At 40.0% G+C, this 22146-nt stretch overlaps 1 protein-coding gene across 1 annotated transcript; it reads right to left on the bottom strand.

Annotated features, from left to right (window-relative positions):
- Window positions 1–466: 466 nt before the first annotated feature.
- IZUMO2 (IZUMO family member 2) lies at window positions 467–20752 on the bottom strand. The gene is made up of 6 exons (XM_070727554.1): window positions 20518–20752; window positions 12577–12651; window positions 10935–11021; window positions 8088–8108; window positions 4264–4344; window positions 467–594 (listed from the first exon to the last, which is right to left on the bottom strand). Exons 1-6 carry the CDS (start codon window positions 20750–20752, stop codon window positions 467–469), a joined length of 627 nt encoding a protein of 208 aa, XP_070583655.1.
- Window positions 20753–22146: the final 1394 nt, after the last annotated feature.

The following is a 22146-nucleotide window of genomic DNA, read 5'->3' as shown; positions in this document are numbered from 1 at the left end:
AGTGTTTGCTGTTTAAGTTTTGTGATAAGAAAATAAGCGTCTGCTGCTCTTGTGGAAGGGACTGTCTACCCAATTTGTATGTTAAGAACATATGATAAACCATATAAGGTACTATTCATGTTTAGGAGAAAGGAAACAGGATGTAGACCATATTTAGGCAGGAATTCTGTGTACCTCTGTTGTAGGTTATAACCTACCACGCTAGATTAGCTAGCGTAGGATTGGGAGGTCTTGTAATAGTATATTAATCTGCTCTTTAGCTTCTGTCTGATGTGTCTTCTTGTGAAGAGTACCATGTTTTACAAATTGTTTTTGATATGCCCAGAGAGCGTAAACATTTCTGTTCTCATGTTCAAAAGTCTTATGTGAACTTTTTCATCAAATTTCAACGCACAGTATGGAAGAAAATTTTAAACCTTTAAACTAAAAATTGCTTTCTATGGGGATGGCAAGCTGTTTGCAATACTTACGAGCCCATAATTACCAGGAACAACACTCCGCCCATACACAGGACAATGGCAACTCCAGTTCGAGCAATGTCGGGATCCACCAACGGTTCCCCGAAGCGAAGGGCCAGGCGCTCTTGGTTATCAACTGAAGATAAAGAGCCAAGATTTGTGTTTAAAACAGCAAAGCACAATCACTTCTCCTTCCCAGAGCTAAAGTACTCCAAGCAACCCTCATTTATTTCTTCCAGCGGTGAAATTCACCAGGTTCTGGAAAACCGATAGCAGAAATTTTGAGTAGTTTGGGACAACCGGCAAATACCACCTGTGGTTGTAGGACTGGTATATAATATTATCAGATAATATTATATACCAATCTGATATATATATTATATATACTCTCAAAAAAATAAAGGGAACACTCAAATAACATGTCCTAGATCTGAATGAATGAAATATTCTCATGGAATACTTTGTTCTGTACAAAGTTGAATGTGCACAACAGCATGTGAAATTGATTGTCAATCACTTTTGCTGCCTAAGTGGACAGATTGATTTCACAGAAGTTTGATTTATTTGGAGTTATATTGTGTTGTTTAAGTGTTCCCTTTATTTATTTTTTTGAACAGTGTATATCAGATAACATAGCCGCTTGGAGTTCTCGGATAGTGGTGGCATACAAATCTAATAAATTATTATTATTATTAATTATTACCAAAAAGCATTATAAAACAGTTAGTTCAGACTTGAAGAATTGCACTCTTTTAACGTGGTCAGATGGATATATTAGGGTGCCTCAAAACCTTCCCTCCAACAATAACTGTGCAAAACAAAATTACACTGTAGTACATTATAAATTTTCAAATGTTTAAAAATCTCCCTGACCTCTTCCTTATCTGCTTATTATGTATAGCATCATTGTGTCCTGTTAACTATTTTTTATACTGTGTCCGCATCTAACTGCTTTGATGCTATAGTTAATTTTATATTTGCTCCAAGTTGGATGGTCCAATTTTTTTAAAAATATGGTTTTTACAATTAACACAATTAAACTACAATTCAGTAGGAGTTTTATTGCTAGTCAATTATGTTACAAAAATTTTGCCTGTTAAAGTATTTCTCAGCTGTGACTTGTTAGACAATTTGAGAGGTGATTTATACCAGCTACTTTATAAGCACCAATCTACATTAGCCCAGGTATGTTCCACTATACATTAAAGAGAGCAATTGATGGTTATTTTTGCTATCAGGGATGAAATGTCGCAAGGGGAAACAAAGAAAAGCAAATCCACCAATTGAATTATTGAATTGGATTCCCCATTAAAATAATAAGTACAACTCGGCAGATTAATTACTGGAGCAAAATAGGCCTTGTCAGTGAGGGCAGGACAATTTATGCTGGCATGTTATTTTGCTATAGCATGCAAAGTATTTTAAAATGGCAGTCTGGTTATATTCACAAAACAATTGTAAGTGCTGCCCTCTGCTGATCAAGACAACACACAACAGGCTTTGAACCAAATCCTGTTTTTCAGTCATTCTCTGAAACATTTGCAGACAATCTTTATGGCTGGCTTTCAACCAGCAAAGTCAATGGGGAAACCTCCAGGAAGTTGAGAATCGGAGTCAGGTGATGTTCAGTTATGTGACATTGCACTTAATAAAATTTGGAACTATAACTGCAGCTGGAACTCACATTTTAAGCAGTGAAGGGCTGCAAAATTTTTTACTATCGCACAGTGGGCGTGGCTTATTTTGTGGATGTGGCTTGCTAGCCATGTGAGCAGGTGGGAGTGGCTTGATGATCATGTGACCAGGGATGCCTTAAAAGGTTTGGGTTAAGGTTACGGTGCCTGAACTCTCCTCGCCTCAGAGAGATACAATTTCCCTATCTATTTACTATTATTGAACATCCAAAATATACTATTTAATTCTATGTATATATGCTATATGTGTGCATACATATTACACACAGGCAGATAAAAATATACATTATCTACTATATAAACTATGTGTATTGTTCTGTCTGGGTCCCCCCAGACGCAAACCCCAACCAAAAAGAGTAGCCAGACACACTGGTAAAAAGCAAAGGCAGTTTATATACTTCAAAGCAAACACAGGTAACAAAAACTGTTCTTACAGACAGGAACACTATGAAGCTTCACAGAGGTTTCATGAAGGCCAGGCAATAAAACAGGATTCTTGCTGGCAAAAACAACGCTGGAGATAATAAAACCCACGCCTCCCCCAAGTCTTCCAGACTTCTAGGCCACAAGCCAAGATCAGAGATGCCGAGAATCGAAGCAAGGTCACAGGACTCCTAGTTGATAACTCTCCACAAGACTGTAAGGGCGGGCCTGCCTTTTCAACCCTGCTGAGGAGAACCACACCCAAACCCAGCTGTTGCCAATTCAGGGATGGAAATATCTTTCTAATTGGCCCCGTCTTTGAGCTGCACGTCGCTGCCTCATGTCTATTATAGCCTGTGCGTCTTCATCCAATGAATCCAGGCTACTAGCTGGGGAGAGCCCCCCCCCCCCCGGGGGTCTCAGGCTGCTATCCCTCCTTCTCTTCCTGACGTTCCTCTCCCCCGTCTGCCTGGTCCTCCCCCTCCTGTTCACTGTCCTCCTCCTCTGGGCTTGGATCCGGCAGAGATCCAGCCGGTCCCTGAGGAGCCTCAGGCTGAATCACAACAGTGTATGTACACAGACACACACACGCACAGCTCTTCTAAAATTATACACATTCAATCTCATTTACTGTGATAAGAAAAACATACCCAGAACCTAGAAGGGAAAAATACCTGACCAAAACTTTTCTACCGATTCTGTGAACCTGATCATATCCGTAGGAGCCCATCACTGATTGTAAGTCAGCATGTTCATGTGACATTTCGCTTTACGACAGCTTCATTTAGTTATGGAGTTGCTGTCCAAACAGTTGGGAAATGAGGACTACTGGTAGCTTAAGTCCAAACTTCTCATATATCTTCTCTTCTATACCTATATCTTTTTCTGCTCTTCTCTCATAGTTATATTTCACTCCTTTATTTTCTCCTCTATTCCCCCTTTAATACATTCTACCTGATTATATCCTCTATAACAGTGATTTTCAACCTTTTTTGAGCCGCGGCACATTTTTTACATTTACAAAATCCTGGGGCACACCACCAACCAAAATGACACCCTAAGATACTCTCCTCTCTTTTTCCATTCCTGTCTCCTCCCCACCCTTGTATGTGTGTGTGTGTGTGTGTGTGTGTGTGTGTGTGTATACACACTCTTGAACTATTTCCAAAAAAAGGTGAGGGCTGGGGTTTTTTATTCTCTTATTCTTTGGGTGCTTTTTATCATATGCTTTAAATCAAGAGTCACTTCTCTCTCTCCTTTGTTTCTCTCTCTTTCCTGTCATTCTCTGCCTCAATCATTTTCTCATTTCTCTTTTTTCCTTCCCTTTTTGCTCATTTCTCTCTCTCTCTCTCTCTCTCTCCCTTCCTCTACTTTTCTCTCTCTCTCTCTCTTTCTTTCTTTCTCTCTCTCTCTTGCCTCCTTTCTCTCACTCTTGCTTTCTCTCTCTCTTTTCTTTCTCTCTTGCTTTCTCTTTCTCTTTCTCTCTCTTGCTTTCTTTCTCTCTCTCTTTCTCACTCACTCTCAGCAAAAAGTTGCGAAACCGGAACCTGAGCTTCCTTCTTTGCGGCACACCTGACCATGTCTCACGGTACACTGGTTGAAAAACACTGCTCTATAATCTTCATTGTGTATTATTGTGTATTGGACAAAACAAATAAAAAAATAAATAAATAAATAAATTTACTTACCAAAGCACTGACTTAGTGACAAGCAGTATGCCGCTGTTGGTTGGCATCTTCTGCAATTAATTACTCTATATGTCAGTGATCCTGCAAGGGTATGGGTGGATAGAATGTGCAAGAAATTGACTTTTAAAATTGCCACACGAGAAATGAATATATCAAGATAACCTACCTGCTCTAACCCCGATTCATGCAACAAATGGGCATAGCACATTTATTAATGGTCCCAGTCAATCACAAAGAAAATAAAACAAATTTAGCCAGGACTCTGTCATTTACTTGAGAAAGGGCTGTGCTGAATTTATGTTATAAAAAACTGCACGGCTGTTCATAGAATGGAGTCCAAAATTCAAGGTGGCAACTGCAATAATGTGATTGAAGTTCACCTGTTTTTTTAATCTTTGAACAAGAAATGTTTTCCCCTCTTTCTTTTAATATTGACCAATAGAAAATATATCAAGACTGCTCATAATTTGTTCTTTTGTATGTTTTGCTTATTATTGTCTGCTATTTGTACATTTGTTTGTTTATGATTTGGGTTTGGTATTAATTGGATTTTTTGGTATTTGGGGAGGTTTTTTTTTAAGGTAATTAAATCATCCACCCATCCAGGTTTTCAGTCCTGTAGAATATCCAGCAACATTCCAATGAATCAAGCAGGGTGAAAGATATAACATGAAGTTTCACAATCTTATGAACCTGAGAGCTTGTCCGTCAAGAATGCAAATTGTGGCAATTATAAAACAGATCAGTCAAATTACTAAGCTGATTTTATAACCTTTTTTGTGGCAGTCTAAAGCAAACACTGCAGTCATAAAACAAACTGTTATGCTGCTTTGGTTCGCTACAGGCATGATGCTAAAAATGAAAGTAAGTGATGGTGGTCACTTGACTGCAGGACATTGTAAAAGGCCATTTCGCCAAGCCCCTAAAATTCCATCATGTGACCCTGGAGATGGTTCAATCATTGGCACTTCAGAACTAGTTCCAGGTACAGTGGTAACTCTACCTAAGAACGCCTCTACTTAAGAACCTTTCTAGATAAGAACCGGATGTTCAAGATTTTTTTGCCTCTACTTAAGAACCATTTTCTACTAAGAACCCGAGCCCGGAAAAATTTCCCAGGAAATTTGAGAGCGGCACGAAGACTCGGACATTTTCCTGTCATTCTCCCTTTAATCCTGGCCATCTTGGGCTTTTCTCGGCTGCCAGAGGAGCCTTTCGGTGGCGCTTAAAGAGGCTTTGGCAATCCAGAGGGAACAAAGCATTTTCCTTTCTCTGGGCACTTGGAGAGGGAATAAAACACTTGGCTGTGGTGACTCACTCGTGCTGCCTCCCATACACCCAGCGTGAGGTTGCTTCCCGGAGTGTCTGGACGCGGAAAGGCAAAAGGGGACACTTCGCCCCAGCCAATCAACTTGGCTTCAGCCAAAGCGAGGAGTCACCACAGTGAAGGAAAGGCGCTGGCTAGAAAGTGAGCGAGCGAGTGGAGAGGGGAGCCCTTCAGCATGGGAAGGAAGAGGAAGCAGGTAGCAGCAGCAGCAGCCGTCTTTCGGTCAAAGAAGCAGGAGATTCCCCCCTCTTGCCTGCCTGGGTTTCTCTCTCTGGCGCAGTGTATGGGAGGCAGCCTCATGCCGGGTGTATGGGAGGTGTGTGCTCCTCCTCGCCACCTCAGACTCCCTCTTTTTTTTTAAGCCTTAAAGTTTTGAATTTTTTTGATTCCCCTCACCTCACCTTCTTCCTTCGGCAGTGACTGTCCTCCTCCTCTTCTTCCTCCTCCTCCTCCCACTCAAATTCCGAGCTTTTATTTCTTTCTTAATGGGTTTGCACACATTATTTGCTTTTACATTGATTCCTATGGGAAAAATTGCTTCTACTTACAAACATTTCTACTTAAGAACCTGGTCACGGAACGAATTAAGTTCTTAAGTAGAGGTACCACTGTAATTGTAAATAACCTAAGGGTGTGTTTGTTTTAACTTTGAATAGTTGCTAAGCAAGTGGTCATAAATTGAGGACTATTTGTACCTCTAGAATTCAGTTCCCTTTCCCAAATGTGGCGCCCTAGACCTTGGTCTGAACTGCCTCTATTTACAAACATTTCCTTAGAGTCAACCCTTGGCTAGACTTCAGGGGTGGGATCCTACCAGTGTGATTCCGGTAGTGGTCCACCGATGATGCAATTTTGGGGCAACGGGTTCAGTGCTGTCTTTGTGTGCCACCATTTTTTTTTGGTAATTTTCAGCTATTTTCTTTGGCTCTCTGAGCATACATGGAATTAAAATAATCCCCCTGAGCATGCGCAAAAGTGAAATCATGTAGCGAGAGCACACTGGCAAAACATTGCAATGCGCACCCGTAGGAAAAGATAAAAGGAACCCACCCCTGCTGCACAAAATGTATAAGGTAAGAAAGGTAAAGATTTTGACAGGCAAATGCAAGAATAATTACCTAAGCCAGTGATGGCGAACCTATGGCACAGGTGCCACGGGGGACACGCGGAGCCATATCGGAGGGCACCCGAGGCACTGCTCTATGTGAATTCCAGCATGTATGTGTGCGCTACTCAGCTGATTTTCGACCTTCTTTTTGGCTGTTTTTGCTCTCCCCAGGCTTCAGGAAAGCCTCCTGAACACTGGGGATGGCGAAAAACAGCCCAACAGGCCTACCAGAAGTCCGGAGGCTTCAGTGAGGTCTATGTGCATGCGGGGGGGAGGGGGGACAGTGTGGGGGATTGTGTGCATGTGCGTGGGAAGGGCATTGCCTTATGGATGTGGACACACACATGAATGCTATCGCATGCGCGCACACCTTTTTGGCACCCAAGCCAAAAAAGGTTCGCCATCATTGACCTAGGCAAAGGAGCCATATTTTTTTGAAAGAATCTTGAAAAATGAGATAACGTTTAGAAGTGGTATCGGCAGACACCTCCCTATTTCAATAAAGTAAAATAAAGGACGAGGGGAGCAGTCTATCACCATTCAACTTGTACAATTCTGTTTTAGAATGGAATAGAATAGAATTAGAATAGAATAGAATTTTATTGGCCAAGTGTGATTGGACACACAAGGAATTTGTTTTGAAGTCAAAATCTCAATAAAAGTAGTTTTAATCTTCCTTATCAATAGCATTTAGACTTATATACTGCTTGATTGTGCTTTATAAACCCTCCCTAAGCGTTTACAGGCTCAATATGTTGCCTCCAATGATTGGGACCCCCATTTTACCAGCCTCAGAAGGATGGAGGTCTGAGTCAACCTTGAGTCGGTAAGATCGAATTGCTGACAGTCAGCAGAGTTAGCCCGCAGTACTGCCTTCTAACCACTGCGCCACCACAGCTCTTGATTCCCTGGTCTGACCCATCTAATGGGGCGGACACATAGATGGGTCAATCATTGGGTCAATTCTCCACCTTGTTCAACCTACTCCAACCCAATATTCTGTTTTGTGACCATAATGAAAAATATTTAAAATATTTTAATACTAAATATTAAAAATACTAACCACGAAGTCAGGGATTTCTAGAAGTTCCACATCTAAAGTGCACCATGTTGGGGAAAGCTAATGAAGCTCAGATGCATCGGCTCCCCCTCCTGTTACCCTCCAGTAATTCTTTCTTCCTTTTGTTGCTCTGTTGTGGTTTCTCACTGTTTGATCCACATGTGTGCAAGATAATTTCCTACACACTTCTGGGTTTTTTGCCTTGATCCCTCAGGGGCCACCCCTGAGTTCCTCCCAAGCCACATCCTTTCCTCATTATTCAATCACGCAAGGCAGATTTATCTGGCAGATTCTTGTTCCACCCACCCACTTAAAACCGAGCAACTCACCACATGTTTCTGCATCGCAACCTACAAGGAAAGAGATTCCAAAAATGAATGCCCATGCCTCCAATGATACATCCTCCGTAGATATTTTCCCCTTCACATCCAAATTGTTCCCACATTCCCTTCAGTTGCAGCACCAAATGTTACAGTTCCACAGAACCAAATTATGAAGCTTTTACACCTTTTTGGTCTGTGTAACCTGTGAAGGGCTGCAAAGTTTTTACTTCCACACTGTGAGCAATGGCTTATTTTTTGGGTGTGGCTTACTGGTCATATGACCAGGTGGGAGTGGCTTGGTGATCATGTGATGGGGGGTGGCTTAAAATTATGTGACTGGCTTAAAGGTGGCCAATTTGACGTCACTCACGTCAAGAGTTTGAGTTAGGGTTTGGGTGCCTGGCCTCTCCTCGCCTCACAGAGATACAATTTACCTATCTATTTACTATTACTGAACACCCCAAATATGCTGTTTAATTCTATTTATGTATGCCATATGTGTACATACATATTACACACCGGGGCACAAAAATATACATTATCTACTATATAAACTATATGTGTATGTACATGCATACACACAATGCACAGCTCTTCTAAAATTATACACATTCAACCTCATTTACTGTGATAGAAAAAACATACCCAGAGCCCAGAGGGGAAAAAAGAAGAAAAAAAATCATTTTTTTTCTACCGGTTCTGCGTACCTGACTGTACCGTAAGAGCCCATCGCTGTGTGTAACAATGAGAAAAGGTTTGTACAGGTAGTCTTTGACTTAACAACTATTTGTTTAGTGACTGTTCAAAATTACAATGGTACTGAAAAAAGTCACACGAACATTTTTTTAAATGCTCGCAGCATCCCCATAGTCATGTAATGAAAATTCGGATGCTTGGCAACTGAGATGTATTTATGTTCAGTATCCTGAGGTCATGTGATCACCTTTTCTGACCTTCCGACAAGCAAAGTCAACGGGGAACCCAGATTCACCTAACTGTGTTACTAACTTAACAACTGTAATGATTCACTTGATAACTGTGGCAACAAAAGTCATTAAATGAGGCAAAACTCTTCAGTAGAAAATCTAAAGACAAATTTTATGACAATCTGGCCACCAGTATCAAGAAAATTCCTGAGAAAGAATCGCTGTTTATCCTTGGAGATTTTAATGCCAGTGTCAGAGCTGATAATAATAATAATAATAATAATAATAATAATAATAATAATAATGAAAAGAAAGTATGGATCATCAACATCGCAATCCCAGGAGGCAGCAGAATTGAGGAGAAGCAGCTAGAGAAATTAGTGAAATACGAAGATCTAAAAATCGAGCTGCAACGACTCTGGCATAAGCCAGTGAAAGTGATCCCAGTGGTACTTGGCACGCTGGGCGCAGTGCCAAAGGATCTCAGCGGACATTTGAAAACCATTGGAATTGACAAAATCTCCATCTGTCAATTGCAATAGGCCGCTTTACTGGGATTGGCAAACATAATTCGCCACTACATCACACAGTCCTAGGTGCTTGGTAAGTGCCCGACTGGTGATGAAATACGAAATCCAGCATAGTGATCTCATTTGCTGTGTTGTACTGACATAATAATAATAATAATAATAATAATAATAATAATAATAATAATAATAATAGTAATAATAATAATAATAATAATAATAATAATAATAATAATAATAATATATTAGATTTGTATGCTGCCACTCTCTAAGGACTCGGGGCGGCTCACAACAATAATAAAATACAATAAACAGTGGTACAAAACTAATATTAGTAAAACTGAAGTTAAAACCCCTTAATATTAAAAAAACAACCAATACTACACAATCTTACCATTCTCAAGTGTTATAATCAGCAAAGTAGGGGGGAATCAATCCACCCACGCCTGGTGACCTAAGTGGGTCTTTAACATCGTGCGGAAGATGAGGAGGGTGGGGGCAATTTGAATCTCTGGGGGGAGTTGATTCCAGAGGGATGGGGCCGCCACAGAGAAGGCTCTTCCTCTGGGTCCCACCAGATGGCATTGTTTAATTGATGGGACCTGGAGAAGGCCAACTCTGTGGGACCTAATCGGCTGCTGGGACTCTTGCGGCCGCTGGGACTCATTTAGGTCAATTTGGTGTTGGGAAGATGAATGAAAATGGCCAATGCTTGCTGGAGTTTTGCTGCTACTACAGTTTATGTGTTAGAAATACATTCTTCAAAACAAAGCCTCAACAGAATCTCTTAGAGGCATCCCAAGATAGAGGCACTGACACCAGCTCAACTTAATCCTTACCAGGCGTTCTAATCTTCCTAGTATTACAATCACACATTTTATTGCTTTTTACTATTATTATTATTATTATTATTATTATTATTATTATTATTATTTATTATTATTATTATTATTATTATTATTATTATTATTTATCATTATTATTATTATTATTATTATTATTATTATTATTATTATTATTATTATTATTGTATGCTGCCTTTCTCCGAAGACTCTGGGCGGCTCACAGGGTACAAAAGCAACACAACAAATCTAATTAATTAAAAGTTACTACTAAAATCCCATATATAATAAAAAACAGTCAACCAATTCATTCACAACCACACATTACATCTCGTAAACAGAGGAAGGGGGCTTGATCTAATTGCCCCATGCCTGGCAACATAAATGAGTTTTGAGGCTCTTGCGAAAGACGAGGAGGGTGGGGGCAGTGCGAATCTCTGGAGGGAGCTGATTCCATACCTTCTACTATGAAATAACAAAAGAAAGGACAGACAAGATTTTCAGATTAGAAAAAAACCTCCTAAAGCAGATGAGCAGAAATTAGGAAAGATCCAAAACCTTCTACTTGGTGCCTCTTTAAGGCTTTCTTGAGTTTCATGGTTGTCTCTCTCCGGAATTCCACCAATTTGTCCAGCAGTTCCTCATCTGCAGAAATACAAAGCATTTGAATTTTGATCTCATGACCGTGGTATTAGGTAGGAGACATGGCTGGGTAATTAACTGTGGTTTATTAAGTCCAGCATGGAGAACGAACGATACAAGCAATAAAACGAACTCAGGTAACTTAGGCTGGTGACAGCTCTTTTATACTCCACCCCAATAGTAAATCTACCAATTGGCAAACAATAATGTTCCCGCCAAGAATTGTCCCTACCCAGTGACAGGAATACCCAATGGCTATTTCTCTAACAGTCACTGGGCAGAGACATAACACGTGGGATGCTGCAATGGGGTGAAAAATGGCCATAAGCACCAGTGTGTGATTATCTGTATGGTAGGGGACGGCGTACCGATAGTGGCCGCCAGATTGCTCAATTTGCACGTGGCCACTATGGTGCCAGCCCTGTTTTTTCCGCCATCTTTTTTCTTCATTTTTCCGTATTTTTGCTTCGTGTGCATGCACAGAAACAAAATCTTGCGAGGGGATGTGCATGCAAGAAATATTTTGGTGAATGTTTTGCTTCTGCGCATGCATGGAAGCAAAAAGATCACCGAAATGTCACACATGTGCACGACCCTTCACAAGATTTCAGCATGGTTTCTTCCTCTGTATGAGCAGAAGCAAAACCACACTGGGACGCATGCGCATAGCACATGCGCACACACGAGAGAACTGAAGAATTAATTTATTCGAAAGGGAAAGACTGGAGGATAGATTCAGCTTCAGCCACAACAACACACAAACACACAGCAGTTACAAATCTAAAGTAAACTGCTCCAAACTCAACTGCAGGAAATACGACATCAGTAACTGAGTAGTTGATGCATGGAACCCACTACCAGACACTGTAGTATCATCACCTAACCCCCAAAACTTTACCCTTAGACTATCCACTGTTGACCTCTCCCGATTCCTAAGAGGTCAGTAAGGGCCGTGCATAAGTTCACCAGAGTGCCTTCTGTCCCCTGTCCTAATGTTTCTCTTTACTAGTATCACGTAGGTACAAAAATATTATTATATCTTTGTATACCACCCATACATACATGACAAAACAAATAAAAATAAATAAATAAAATGGTAGATATAGACAGACAGACAGACAGACAGACAGATGGTGGATGGATGGATGGATAGATAGATAGATAGATAGATAGATAGATAGATAGATAGATAGATAGATAGATAGATAGATAAATGATGATGGACAGAAAATCAGATAGATGATAAATGATGGTTTCATGAATAATGAATGAATGGATGGATTGATGATGGATAGATGGATGGACAGACATAGATGGATAATGATGGATAGATGATGGAAGGATTGAGACAGAAAGAAAGACAGATATGATATGATATATGATATGATATGATCGATAGATGATAGATAGATACATAGATAGATAGATAGATAGACAGACAGACAGACAGACAGACAGATAGACAGACATGTAGATGATATACATAGACATACAAGCTTGTAGATAATGGATAAATAGATGATAGAGATATATGTATAACTGTTGCTGGGATTCTCACCTGTAAGTTTGGTTTGTAGTAGTTTTTCTATTGTGACCTTCACCTCTTGGATCAAGGCATCAACCATTGCTTTAACTGAAAAGAAGAGAATAAGAGACAGTCACAAAAGGTGGTGGGGGGATCAATTTTTAATTATGTTTTTAAAGGTGGGGTATGTTACAACTCAGAGGTGGGCCACATTTTAGTGGTGGAGGAAACTTTGGGAAGGAAAGAATAAGACTTAATCTTAGCTGGAATAAATACAAAGGACATGAAAATAGCTAGGATTCTCAGGGGTGGTTTGGGTTTTTTTAAAGATCATAGCAGAGATGCACAAGTTTCTTAGGCTAAAGTCACACACATTATCTGTGTGCAATGCAAGACACTCTAAATTTAATTTAATTTAATGATTTATGCATTGAATTTAATTTAATTTAATTAACCATTCAAATTAAATTTAAATTAATTAAGCATTAAAAATAAATTAAAATTTAAACATTAAAAAAGAAAATTAAAAATACATTAATTTAAATTCAAACAGACAAATTAAATTAAATATCTTAAAGCATATGAAATTAATTATTCACCTCCCATTTATGAATAGTTCTCTTTGGTGGAAAATTTGGTAAATGCCCAAATTGTTTACCTGTATTTACTCTTTGTGTAACACCCCGCCAAATTTGGGGTGCATGCAATTTGCAGCCTCAGACTGTGAAACCTTCACAGTGTTTGCATTCCTCTCCTCAGAGCAGTGGAAAATGGCATTAAAAAATCACAGATATTTTCCCAAGCACATTTTCAAGTTTGATGGTACATTTAGAAGAGCTCTTGAATAAAGCTGGGGAGGGCGGGGGGAGCTTTTTTCCTATCATTCCTGTACGGCTTAAAGCTTAAAGGATACAATTTTCTTACCAAGCTTCCAGACATCTAACATCTTGCAAAATAACACTTTCTATTTATTTATTTATTCATTCATTCATTCATTCATTCATTCGTTCGTTCATTCGTTCATTCATTTATTTCCCATCTAGATTTTTTAAATAACTCATTCAAGTCAGTGAACACATTCAACACACTTTCCTAATAACAACAACCCAACGTCATTGAGCTGACTTTAATGGCTAAGGCAGGACCTGAACTCAGGATCTGTCTGCTTTCTAGCTCTGTGCCTTAACCGCTAGGCCAAACTGGCTGTCCCAAATTGCTCTTTAAAAACTCATCTTTTCAATGAATTTTTTGGTGTGAATATTAGCCCACCTTAATTCTCAGTTAACTCCCAGGTAGATAATTCTATCAATGTATGTTTCCTGTCCTCATGTACAGTGTTCGCTCGATTTTCGTGGGGGATGCGTTCCGAGACCGCCCGCGAAAGTTGAATTTCCGCGAAGTAGAGATGCGGAAGTAAATACACCATTTTTGGCTATGGACAGTATCACAAGCCTTCCCTTAACACTTTAAACCCCTAAATTACCATTTCCCATTCCCTTAACAACCATTTACTCACCATTATTACTGGTACTCACCATTGAATAAGACACTTAGTGATCCTGATATTTATAAACATATTTATTAACAATAATTATTTTTTTGTTATTTATTTACAAAATTTATTAGTTTGGCGATGACGTATGACGTCATCGGGTGGGAAAAACCAAGGTATTAATTAATATTTTTTGAAAAACCGTGGTATAGGCTATTCACGGAGTTTGAACCTGCGAAAATTGAGGGAACACTGTATACCAGTTTCTATGTCTGTCTCCTTTTCCTGTTTTTATCTATTAGGTTTCATCTCACTTTGATTACTATATAAGTAACCCAAGGAGGTGAACATACATCATACTTCTTCCACCTCCTATTTTCCTGGAGTGAAATGTGGGATTCTGAGCAGAATAGTCTGACCTCGTTCTTACAGAATCAGCAAAACTTTATGTTATAGAATAGAATAGAATTGAATTTTTATTGGCCAAATGTGATTGGACACACAAGGAATTTGTCTTGGTGCATATGCTCTCAGCGTACATAGAAGAAAAAGATACATTTGTCAGGAATCATGTAGTACAACACAATGATTGTCATAGGGGTCAAATAAGCAATGAAGAAACACTATTAATAAAAATCTTAGGATACAAGCAACAAGTTACAGTCATACAGTCCTAAGTGGGAGGAAATGGGTGATAGGAATGATGAGAAAAACTAGTAGAATAGAAGTGCAGATTTAGTAAAAAGTCTGACAGTGTTGAGGGAATCATTTGTTTAGTAGAGTGATGGCATTCGGGAAAAAACTGTTCTTGTATCTAGTTGTCTTGGTGTGCAATGCTCTGTAGCGACGTTTTGAGGGTAGGAGTTGAAACAGTTTGTGTCCAGGATGTGAGGGGTCAGTAAATATTTTCCCCGCCCTCTTTTTGACTTGTGCAGTATACAGGTCCTCAATGGAAGGCAGGTTGGCAGCTATTGTTTTTTCTGCAGTTCTGATTATCCTCTGAAGTCTGTGTCGGTCTTGTTGGGTTGCAGCATCAAACCAGACAGTTATAGAGGTGCAGATGACAGACTCAGTGATTCCTCTGTAGAACTGTATCAGCAGCTCCTTGGGCAATTTGAGTTTCCTGAGCTGGCGCAGAAAGAACATTGTTTGTTGTGCTTTTTTGATGTTAGGTGACTATTTTAGGTCTTGAGATAAGACAGAACCTAGAAATTTGAAGGTCTCTACTGTTGATACTGAGTTGTCTAGTATTGTGAGAGGTGGAAGGATGGAAGGGTTTCTCCTAGTCTACCACCATTTCTATGGTTATGAGTGTGTTCAGTTCTAGATTGTTCTGGTCACACCACAAGGATAGTTGTTCAACCTCCCGTCTGTATGCGGATTCATCATTGTCTCAAATGAGTCCAATCATTGTTGTATTGTCTGCAAACTTCAGAAGTTTAACAGATGGTTCGTTTGAGATGCAGTCATTAGTGCATAGAGAGAAGTGGTGAGAGTACACAGCCTTGGGAGGCACCTGTGCTAATTGAACATATATCTGATGAGATTTTTCCTAGCTTCACCTGCTGCTTCCTGTCTGTTAGTGGCGTTATTTAGAGCAGTGTTTCCCAACCTTGGCAACTTGAAGATATTTGGACTTCAACTCCCAGAATTCCCCAGCCAGCATTCGCTGGCTGGGGAATTCTGGAAGTTGAAGTCCAAATATCTTCAAGTTGCCAAGGTTGGGAAACACTGATTTAGAGCACCACAAGAATTCCCTCCAGTCACAGTTTTACCTTCTGCTTCTATGGAGTCATAGATATAGGACAAAAGCAGGCAGAGCTGGGGAGGTGGAATTAAATGAGTCATGAGTTTAGAATCCTTGCATTGCCATAAAAGATCCAGATTCAGCCCACAAATTCTGTGGACCCTTATCTAGCTGCAATGCAGTGCTGTTACATTCTTGCATACAGGCGTGAATAAATATTCTATATCTGCAACTTGGTTAATGGTCCTGATTCTTTGCACCTGATAATAGTGATAGAAGACCTTGGAGGTCTTCCGGTCCAAGGACCCTTCCAACTTGCCTTGATCTTAAGCTATGATTTGCCAGACCTACCTGTCTGTTTTCCCTCCCACAGAAAAAAAACCCAGCAGCCACAAAACAAGACAATTTGTTTTAATGCTTCTATTTCCACCTGTCATCGCAACAAAGGTTGGGTTACATTAAGGGAGGAAAAATTGTCTGTTAGAGTGCTTTAGACCTGCTAAAATCCCTGGGGATATGACGATGATTCACTTATTCGTCCCATAGATTTCAGCACCAATTCACTCAGCAGAGCTCCAGTCTAGTAATCATTATTTGCAGGGTTGGGGGAAAATTATAGTTGAATTGCATTAGACACACCCAAATTGGAGACCAAAGAACTGCCTGTGGCTGATGCTTTTTCCAAAAGGATTTTTGAATGAGGAATGTTATTGTGTATTCTTTGTTTCTTTTTGATTCATGTTCCTCCCATGGATATTTTATTGGATTTTAATGGTTGCAAGCTGCTAAAAGTATCAGCTGTGATCGACAGAAATAAAATAATAAGCTAGAACCTGAAACAATAACAGCATGTGTTATTTTATTGACCCATCTGTAGAGATATTTGTAATACCGTATTTTTCAGAGTATAAGATGCAGCTTCTTCCTTCCTAAAAGAGACTGAAATTTTGGGTGCGCCTTATACTCTGAATGTAGCTTTTGAAAGCTTTGTTCCCAGCTCTAACAAGGTGCTAATAATTTTCCCAGCTCTTTCATTGTTACTCTCTCCAAATAATGTTTTTCCAGCCTTAAGTCTTGGCAGGCTTTTTTTCATTGCTCTACTTGCTCTGAAAATGTTTCTTTCCAGCCCTAACAAGGTGCTAATGAACTTCCCAGCTCTTACTGGCTTGCAAGCTCTTTCATTGTTACTCTCTCCAATTAAGTTTTTTTAAAGCCCTAACCAGGGGATAAAATAATGTCTTGAAGCTGACCAGACTAAGGCTGCTAGCCAGATGAATACCTGATTCTTTTCCCTACTTTCCTCCCCAAAAACTAAGGTGTGTCTTATACTCCGGTGCATTTTATACTCCGAAAAATATGGTACCTATATCCTTCATCTTTTACATCAGTATCCTGGAAGATCTGACAATGCTTATAAAGTGATACCATGTCTTATGAACTTAATTGCTTTCAGGACGAGGTTCATAAGGTGAAAAGTTTGTAAGACGAAACAATGTTTCCCATAGGAATCAATGGAAAAGCAATTATTGTGTGCAAGCCCAAAATTCATCCCTTTTGCCAGCTGAAATGCCCATTTTTGTGCTGGTGGGATTTCCCTGAGGCTCCCCTCCATGGGAAACCCCATCTCCGGATTTGGCGATGCTGCAGGGGAATTCCCAGCAGGGGAATCCCACCAGTGCAAAAACGGGCGCTTCGGCTGGCAACGGAAGTCCGGAGGCGGGGCATCCCAGCGGCGGTGGCGGGTTCATAAGGTGAAAATATTTTGGAAGAAGAGGCAAAAAAATCTTAAACCCTGGGTTCGTATCTCGAAAAGTCCGTATGACGAGGGGTTCGTAAGACGAGGTATCACTGTATATTCATCGTTTCCCCCCATTGTAATTTTTTTCTAATTCAGGTTGCAGCTAAATATTGTGCAGCTGCTGTGAAAATTAGACACCAGTTGGTGAATGGTCTCCCGCATTGTAACATACTTTTTATATCAACTGTTACAATTGCCTGTATTAGTGTACTTTTGTTTAATTATTTTTTTAGCTGTTTTCAGTTATATTCTCTCTCTCCGGCCCTTAGTTGCACTAAAAATTCATTCAATATGGTGCAGCATATTTTTACAAAATCTGTAAGATACGGTAGCTAACTACTTTAAAATTAAGAGAGGTGGTTGTATTTATTTATTTATTTGATTTCTACTCCACGTTTGTTACTTTATAAGTAACTCAAGGTAGCAAACATACATAATATTCCTTCTTCCATCTATTTTCCCCACGACAACCTTGTGAGGTAGGTTGGATTGAGACAGAACAACTGGCCCAAAGTTACCCAGCTGTCTTTCATGCTTAAGGCAAAACTAGAACTCACTGTCTCCCAGTTTCTAGTATTGTTAATATCTCTGTACAAAGAAAAAATGGTATATTTGTCAGATGTAGGGTTTTTGGCACTTTCCATGGGTTTTGTCATTCCTTTCTCTTTTTTATTTATGTTCCTTTGTATTTTAATGCATGATGTTGAAACTTTATAAAGACATTTATAGAGAGGGAGGGAGGGAGATGACTATGAAATATTAACATAATGGCAGATTTATTTATATTTTAATAGCAAGGGGGGAAGACTCTTGCAGTGATGCAGCCTGAGGGAAATCAGACCATTCAGGGAGAAAAATAATGTATTGACTAATAAATATTAATTTAATTATAATAATATTTAGAATAAATTCTTCTAACTAGCTGTATTTCCAGGAATGAGTCACTAGGTGCAAATTTATTGTCCCAAGGACAGAAACTCCCAAAATACAACATCATGAATAAATGAAATCTCCCTTCTCTACTTCCTCCACTCCTGTTCCTGATCTTATTTTTAGAAGGGGTGTGATGGGAAAAACTAAGAAAAGAAAAGAAAGATGAAAGATGTGATGATAGAAGAGGAATGTTGGGGTTCACTCCTGGCAGTGTTATTGTGTTTTAGGATAATATAATTACAGGTGCTTCTCGACACACGATCACAATTGAACCTCACATTTCTGTTGTTGAGCAAGACAGTTGTTAAGTGAGTTTTGTCTCATTTTATAACTGTTCTTGCCATTCATTGTTAAACGAACCATTGCAGCTGTTAACTTAGTAACACAGTTGTTAAAGCGAATCTGGTTTCCTCATTGACTTTGCTTGTCAGAAGGTCGCATAAGGAGATCATGTGACCCTGGGACACATCAACCATTATAAAAATATGACTCAGTTGCCAAGCATCTGAATTTTGATCACATGACCATGCTGCAAATGTCGTAATCAGTAGTGGGTTGCTAACGGCATAGTAAAGGATGGCACACATTGTTTTGAATTTTCAAACGTGTGTGTGTCTGAAATTTGTACCCTTGAATTTTCGGGAGGCTCCTACCAGAGATCCCGACAGAACAGCACCCAATTTGCACTGAAAGATGCTGAAAGAAAATGCAGGGCATCTTGCATAAGTCACACCCACAGTGTGGTAGTAAAAATGTTGGTAGCCCTTCACTGGAAGATACTGTATATCAACCGTGATGCCACTAGCCTCCGTGAGCGCCCCGTGCTACATTTCATAAAGTGATTCACAACCTGCACTGCAATTCACAATTTAATGAAAGAGGGTAGGCAGACTGAACGATTTTCCTAGCTGCAAACCATATCAGTGCGCAGAAAGACATTTTAATCATTGCTGTATAGAAGCAAAGGGGCTTCAATTTATTTATTTGATTGGATTGATTGATTGATTGATTGATTGATTGATTATTTATTTATTTATTTATTTATTTGTTTGTTTGTTTGTTTGTTTGTTTGTTTATTTATTTATTTATTTATTTAACAGATTTATATAGGGGCCCAACATACATCAAGGTGCTGATAGGCGGGTTACAATTTTTTTAAAAAAAAATTTCAAAGATATAATTAAAAAATCTAATTTAAAAAAAACAGCACCACCCCCATAGGATCAATAATACAATCAAAGCAGACATTTAATCAGCTCTATCACTATTGGGGTCCCCATGATTGCTAATTAAACCATGTTTTAGATCTTTCAAAAAAGCAACAGGGTAGGGGGGCCAACCATACCTCAGGAGGAATGATGTTCTGTAGAGAAGGGACCACTACCGAAAAGACACTTTTTGTGATCTCACTAGTCTCTGGTTCTCAACCTGAGGGCCGGGTTGAATTATCATTTCATAGGAGTCACCTAACACCATGTGAAAAAATAAATTTCACATGGTGTTTGGAACTAAAGCTTCTATTCCGGCGCCTTGGAACATATTTTTACAATCCAACCAATCAGGTGTTTGCAGTGGGGGGTGTCCCTCTGACCTTCCTGCCAATCAGCTTAAAGCTCTGTTAGGAGAATTGGTGCTAGACTTATGGTTGAGGGTCACCACAACATGAGGAACTGTATTAAGAGGTCGCGGCATTAGAAAGGTTGAGAACCACTGTGTACATTCCTAATTGCTAGGACCTGCAACATACTCTGCCTTCCCATCCTGGCGAGCTGAGTGGACAAAATAGACAAGAGACAATTCTTCAAACAGCCTTTAAATCAGGAATGTCCAACCTTGGCAACTTTAAGGCTTGTGGACTTCCACTCCCAGAATTCAGCAAGGCTGGCTGGGGAATTCTGGGAGATGAAGTCCACAAATCTTAAATTTACCAAGGCTGGGCCCTTGCTTTGGATGAAAGGCCCAGAAGGCAAAGGATTACAGAGGCAAAGGACTACAGAGTTGTACCTGCCAATCCTGAAAACTGGCTAGTGGCATAATGCAGGAAGAAATCCCCCTCAAGGCCTCTGAGCAGGACTTCCGCCCGTGACTTCAAGCGAGTGTCCCGTATGTTTTTCGGAACGAGGTCAGTCCGGAGCTTAGCTATATTGTTCTTAAACTCTGGGTCACATTGTAAGCAGGCCCAGATTCTGGTGGGAATCCATACCAGGAAGAACAATGAGGAAAATCCTAGGAGCGGCATGAGGAAAAAGGAGAACCACCAAGTTCTGCTGATCATGACATCAGAATGGCACAAGCAGAACATTATCACCTGGATCATAAGGTTCTGTTTGGGCAATGAGCCAATGCAGATAATCCTTGACTTACCACCACAGCTGGGACCAGAATTTCTGTCGCCAAGCAAGGCGGTTGTTAAACAAGCCAGGCCCAGTTTTATAACCTCTTTTGCCATGGTGGCTAAGTGAAACAGTTTGTTTGTTTGTTTGTTTGTTTGTTTGTTTGTTTGTTTATTTATTTATACCACCCTTCTCTTTAGACTCAGGGCGGCTTACAACATGTTAGCAGTTGCTAAGTCTGAATCACACAGAATATTAAGCAAAACCTTGTTTCATACACTGGCTTTGTTTGTTAGAAGGAAAAGAAGGAGAAAGTGGGGTTATCATAAAACCTCAGGATGCTGCAATTTTCGTAAATAGGTGCCCATTGCCAGGTACGGGGGTCACCCAGAAAGTAATGCCCAGTCACTAAATGAAAGAACATAAGAACATAAGAAGAGCCAAAGCCCATCGAGTCCAGCATTCTGCGTCACACATTGGCCCACCAATTATCCATGGGGATCTTGAGCAGAAAGAGAAGGCAACCCCCCCCCTTTCCCTTGACCCCCAACAAATGGTACTCAAGGGGATCCTGCCTGCCTCAACCAACATAGAGGCAGCACATGGACATCCGTTTCAATAATCACTGATACACTTGGCATCCATGAATCTGTCCAATCCTGCCTTGAAGCTCTCCAGGCTGTCAGCTGTCACAAACTCTTCTGGAAGTGAATTCCATAAACCAAGGACCCTCTGGGTGAAGAAATATTTCCCTTGATTTGTCCTCACTTTCTTACCTGTGAGTTTAGGGAGTGCCCCGTCGTCCTAGTATTGTGTGATAGAGAAAAGAATTTCTCTATCCACCTTTTCTACCCCATGCATGATTTTATACACTTCGATCAAGTCACCCTTTAAACGCCGTCTTTCAAGGCTAAAGAGACCAAGGTGTTGCAACCTGGTTTCATAAGGGAGATGCTCCATTCCCTTGATCATTCTTGTTGCCCTTTTTTGCACCTTTTCCAGTTCCATTATATCCTTCTTGAGGTGCGGTGACCAGAACTGTACACAGTACTCCAAGTGTGGTCTCACCATTGATTTGTACAGAGGCAATACAACAATTACCGACTTATTTTCGATTCCCTTCCTAAACATGTCAAGCATGGAATTTGCTTATTTTTTTTTTTTAACTGCTGCTGCGCACTGGGTTGACATCTTCATTGAGCTGTCCACCAAAACCCCAAGATCCCTTTCTTGGGTTGTCTCAGAAAGTTTGGTCCCCATCAGTTGGTAGGTATAATTGGGGTTCTTTGCCCCGATGTGC

Source organism: Erythrolamprus reginae, chromosome Z, assembly GCF_031021105.1.
Source record: "Erythrolamprus reginae isolate rEryReg1 chromosome Z, rEryReg1.hap1, whole genome shotgun sequence".
Classification (NCBI taxonomy): Eukaryota; Metazoa; Chordata; class Lepidosauria; order Squamata; family Dipsadidae; genus Erythrolamprus; species Erythrolamprus reginae.
This window is presented reverse-complemented; position numbering and strand designations above follow the sequence as displayed.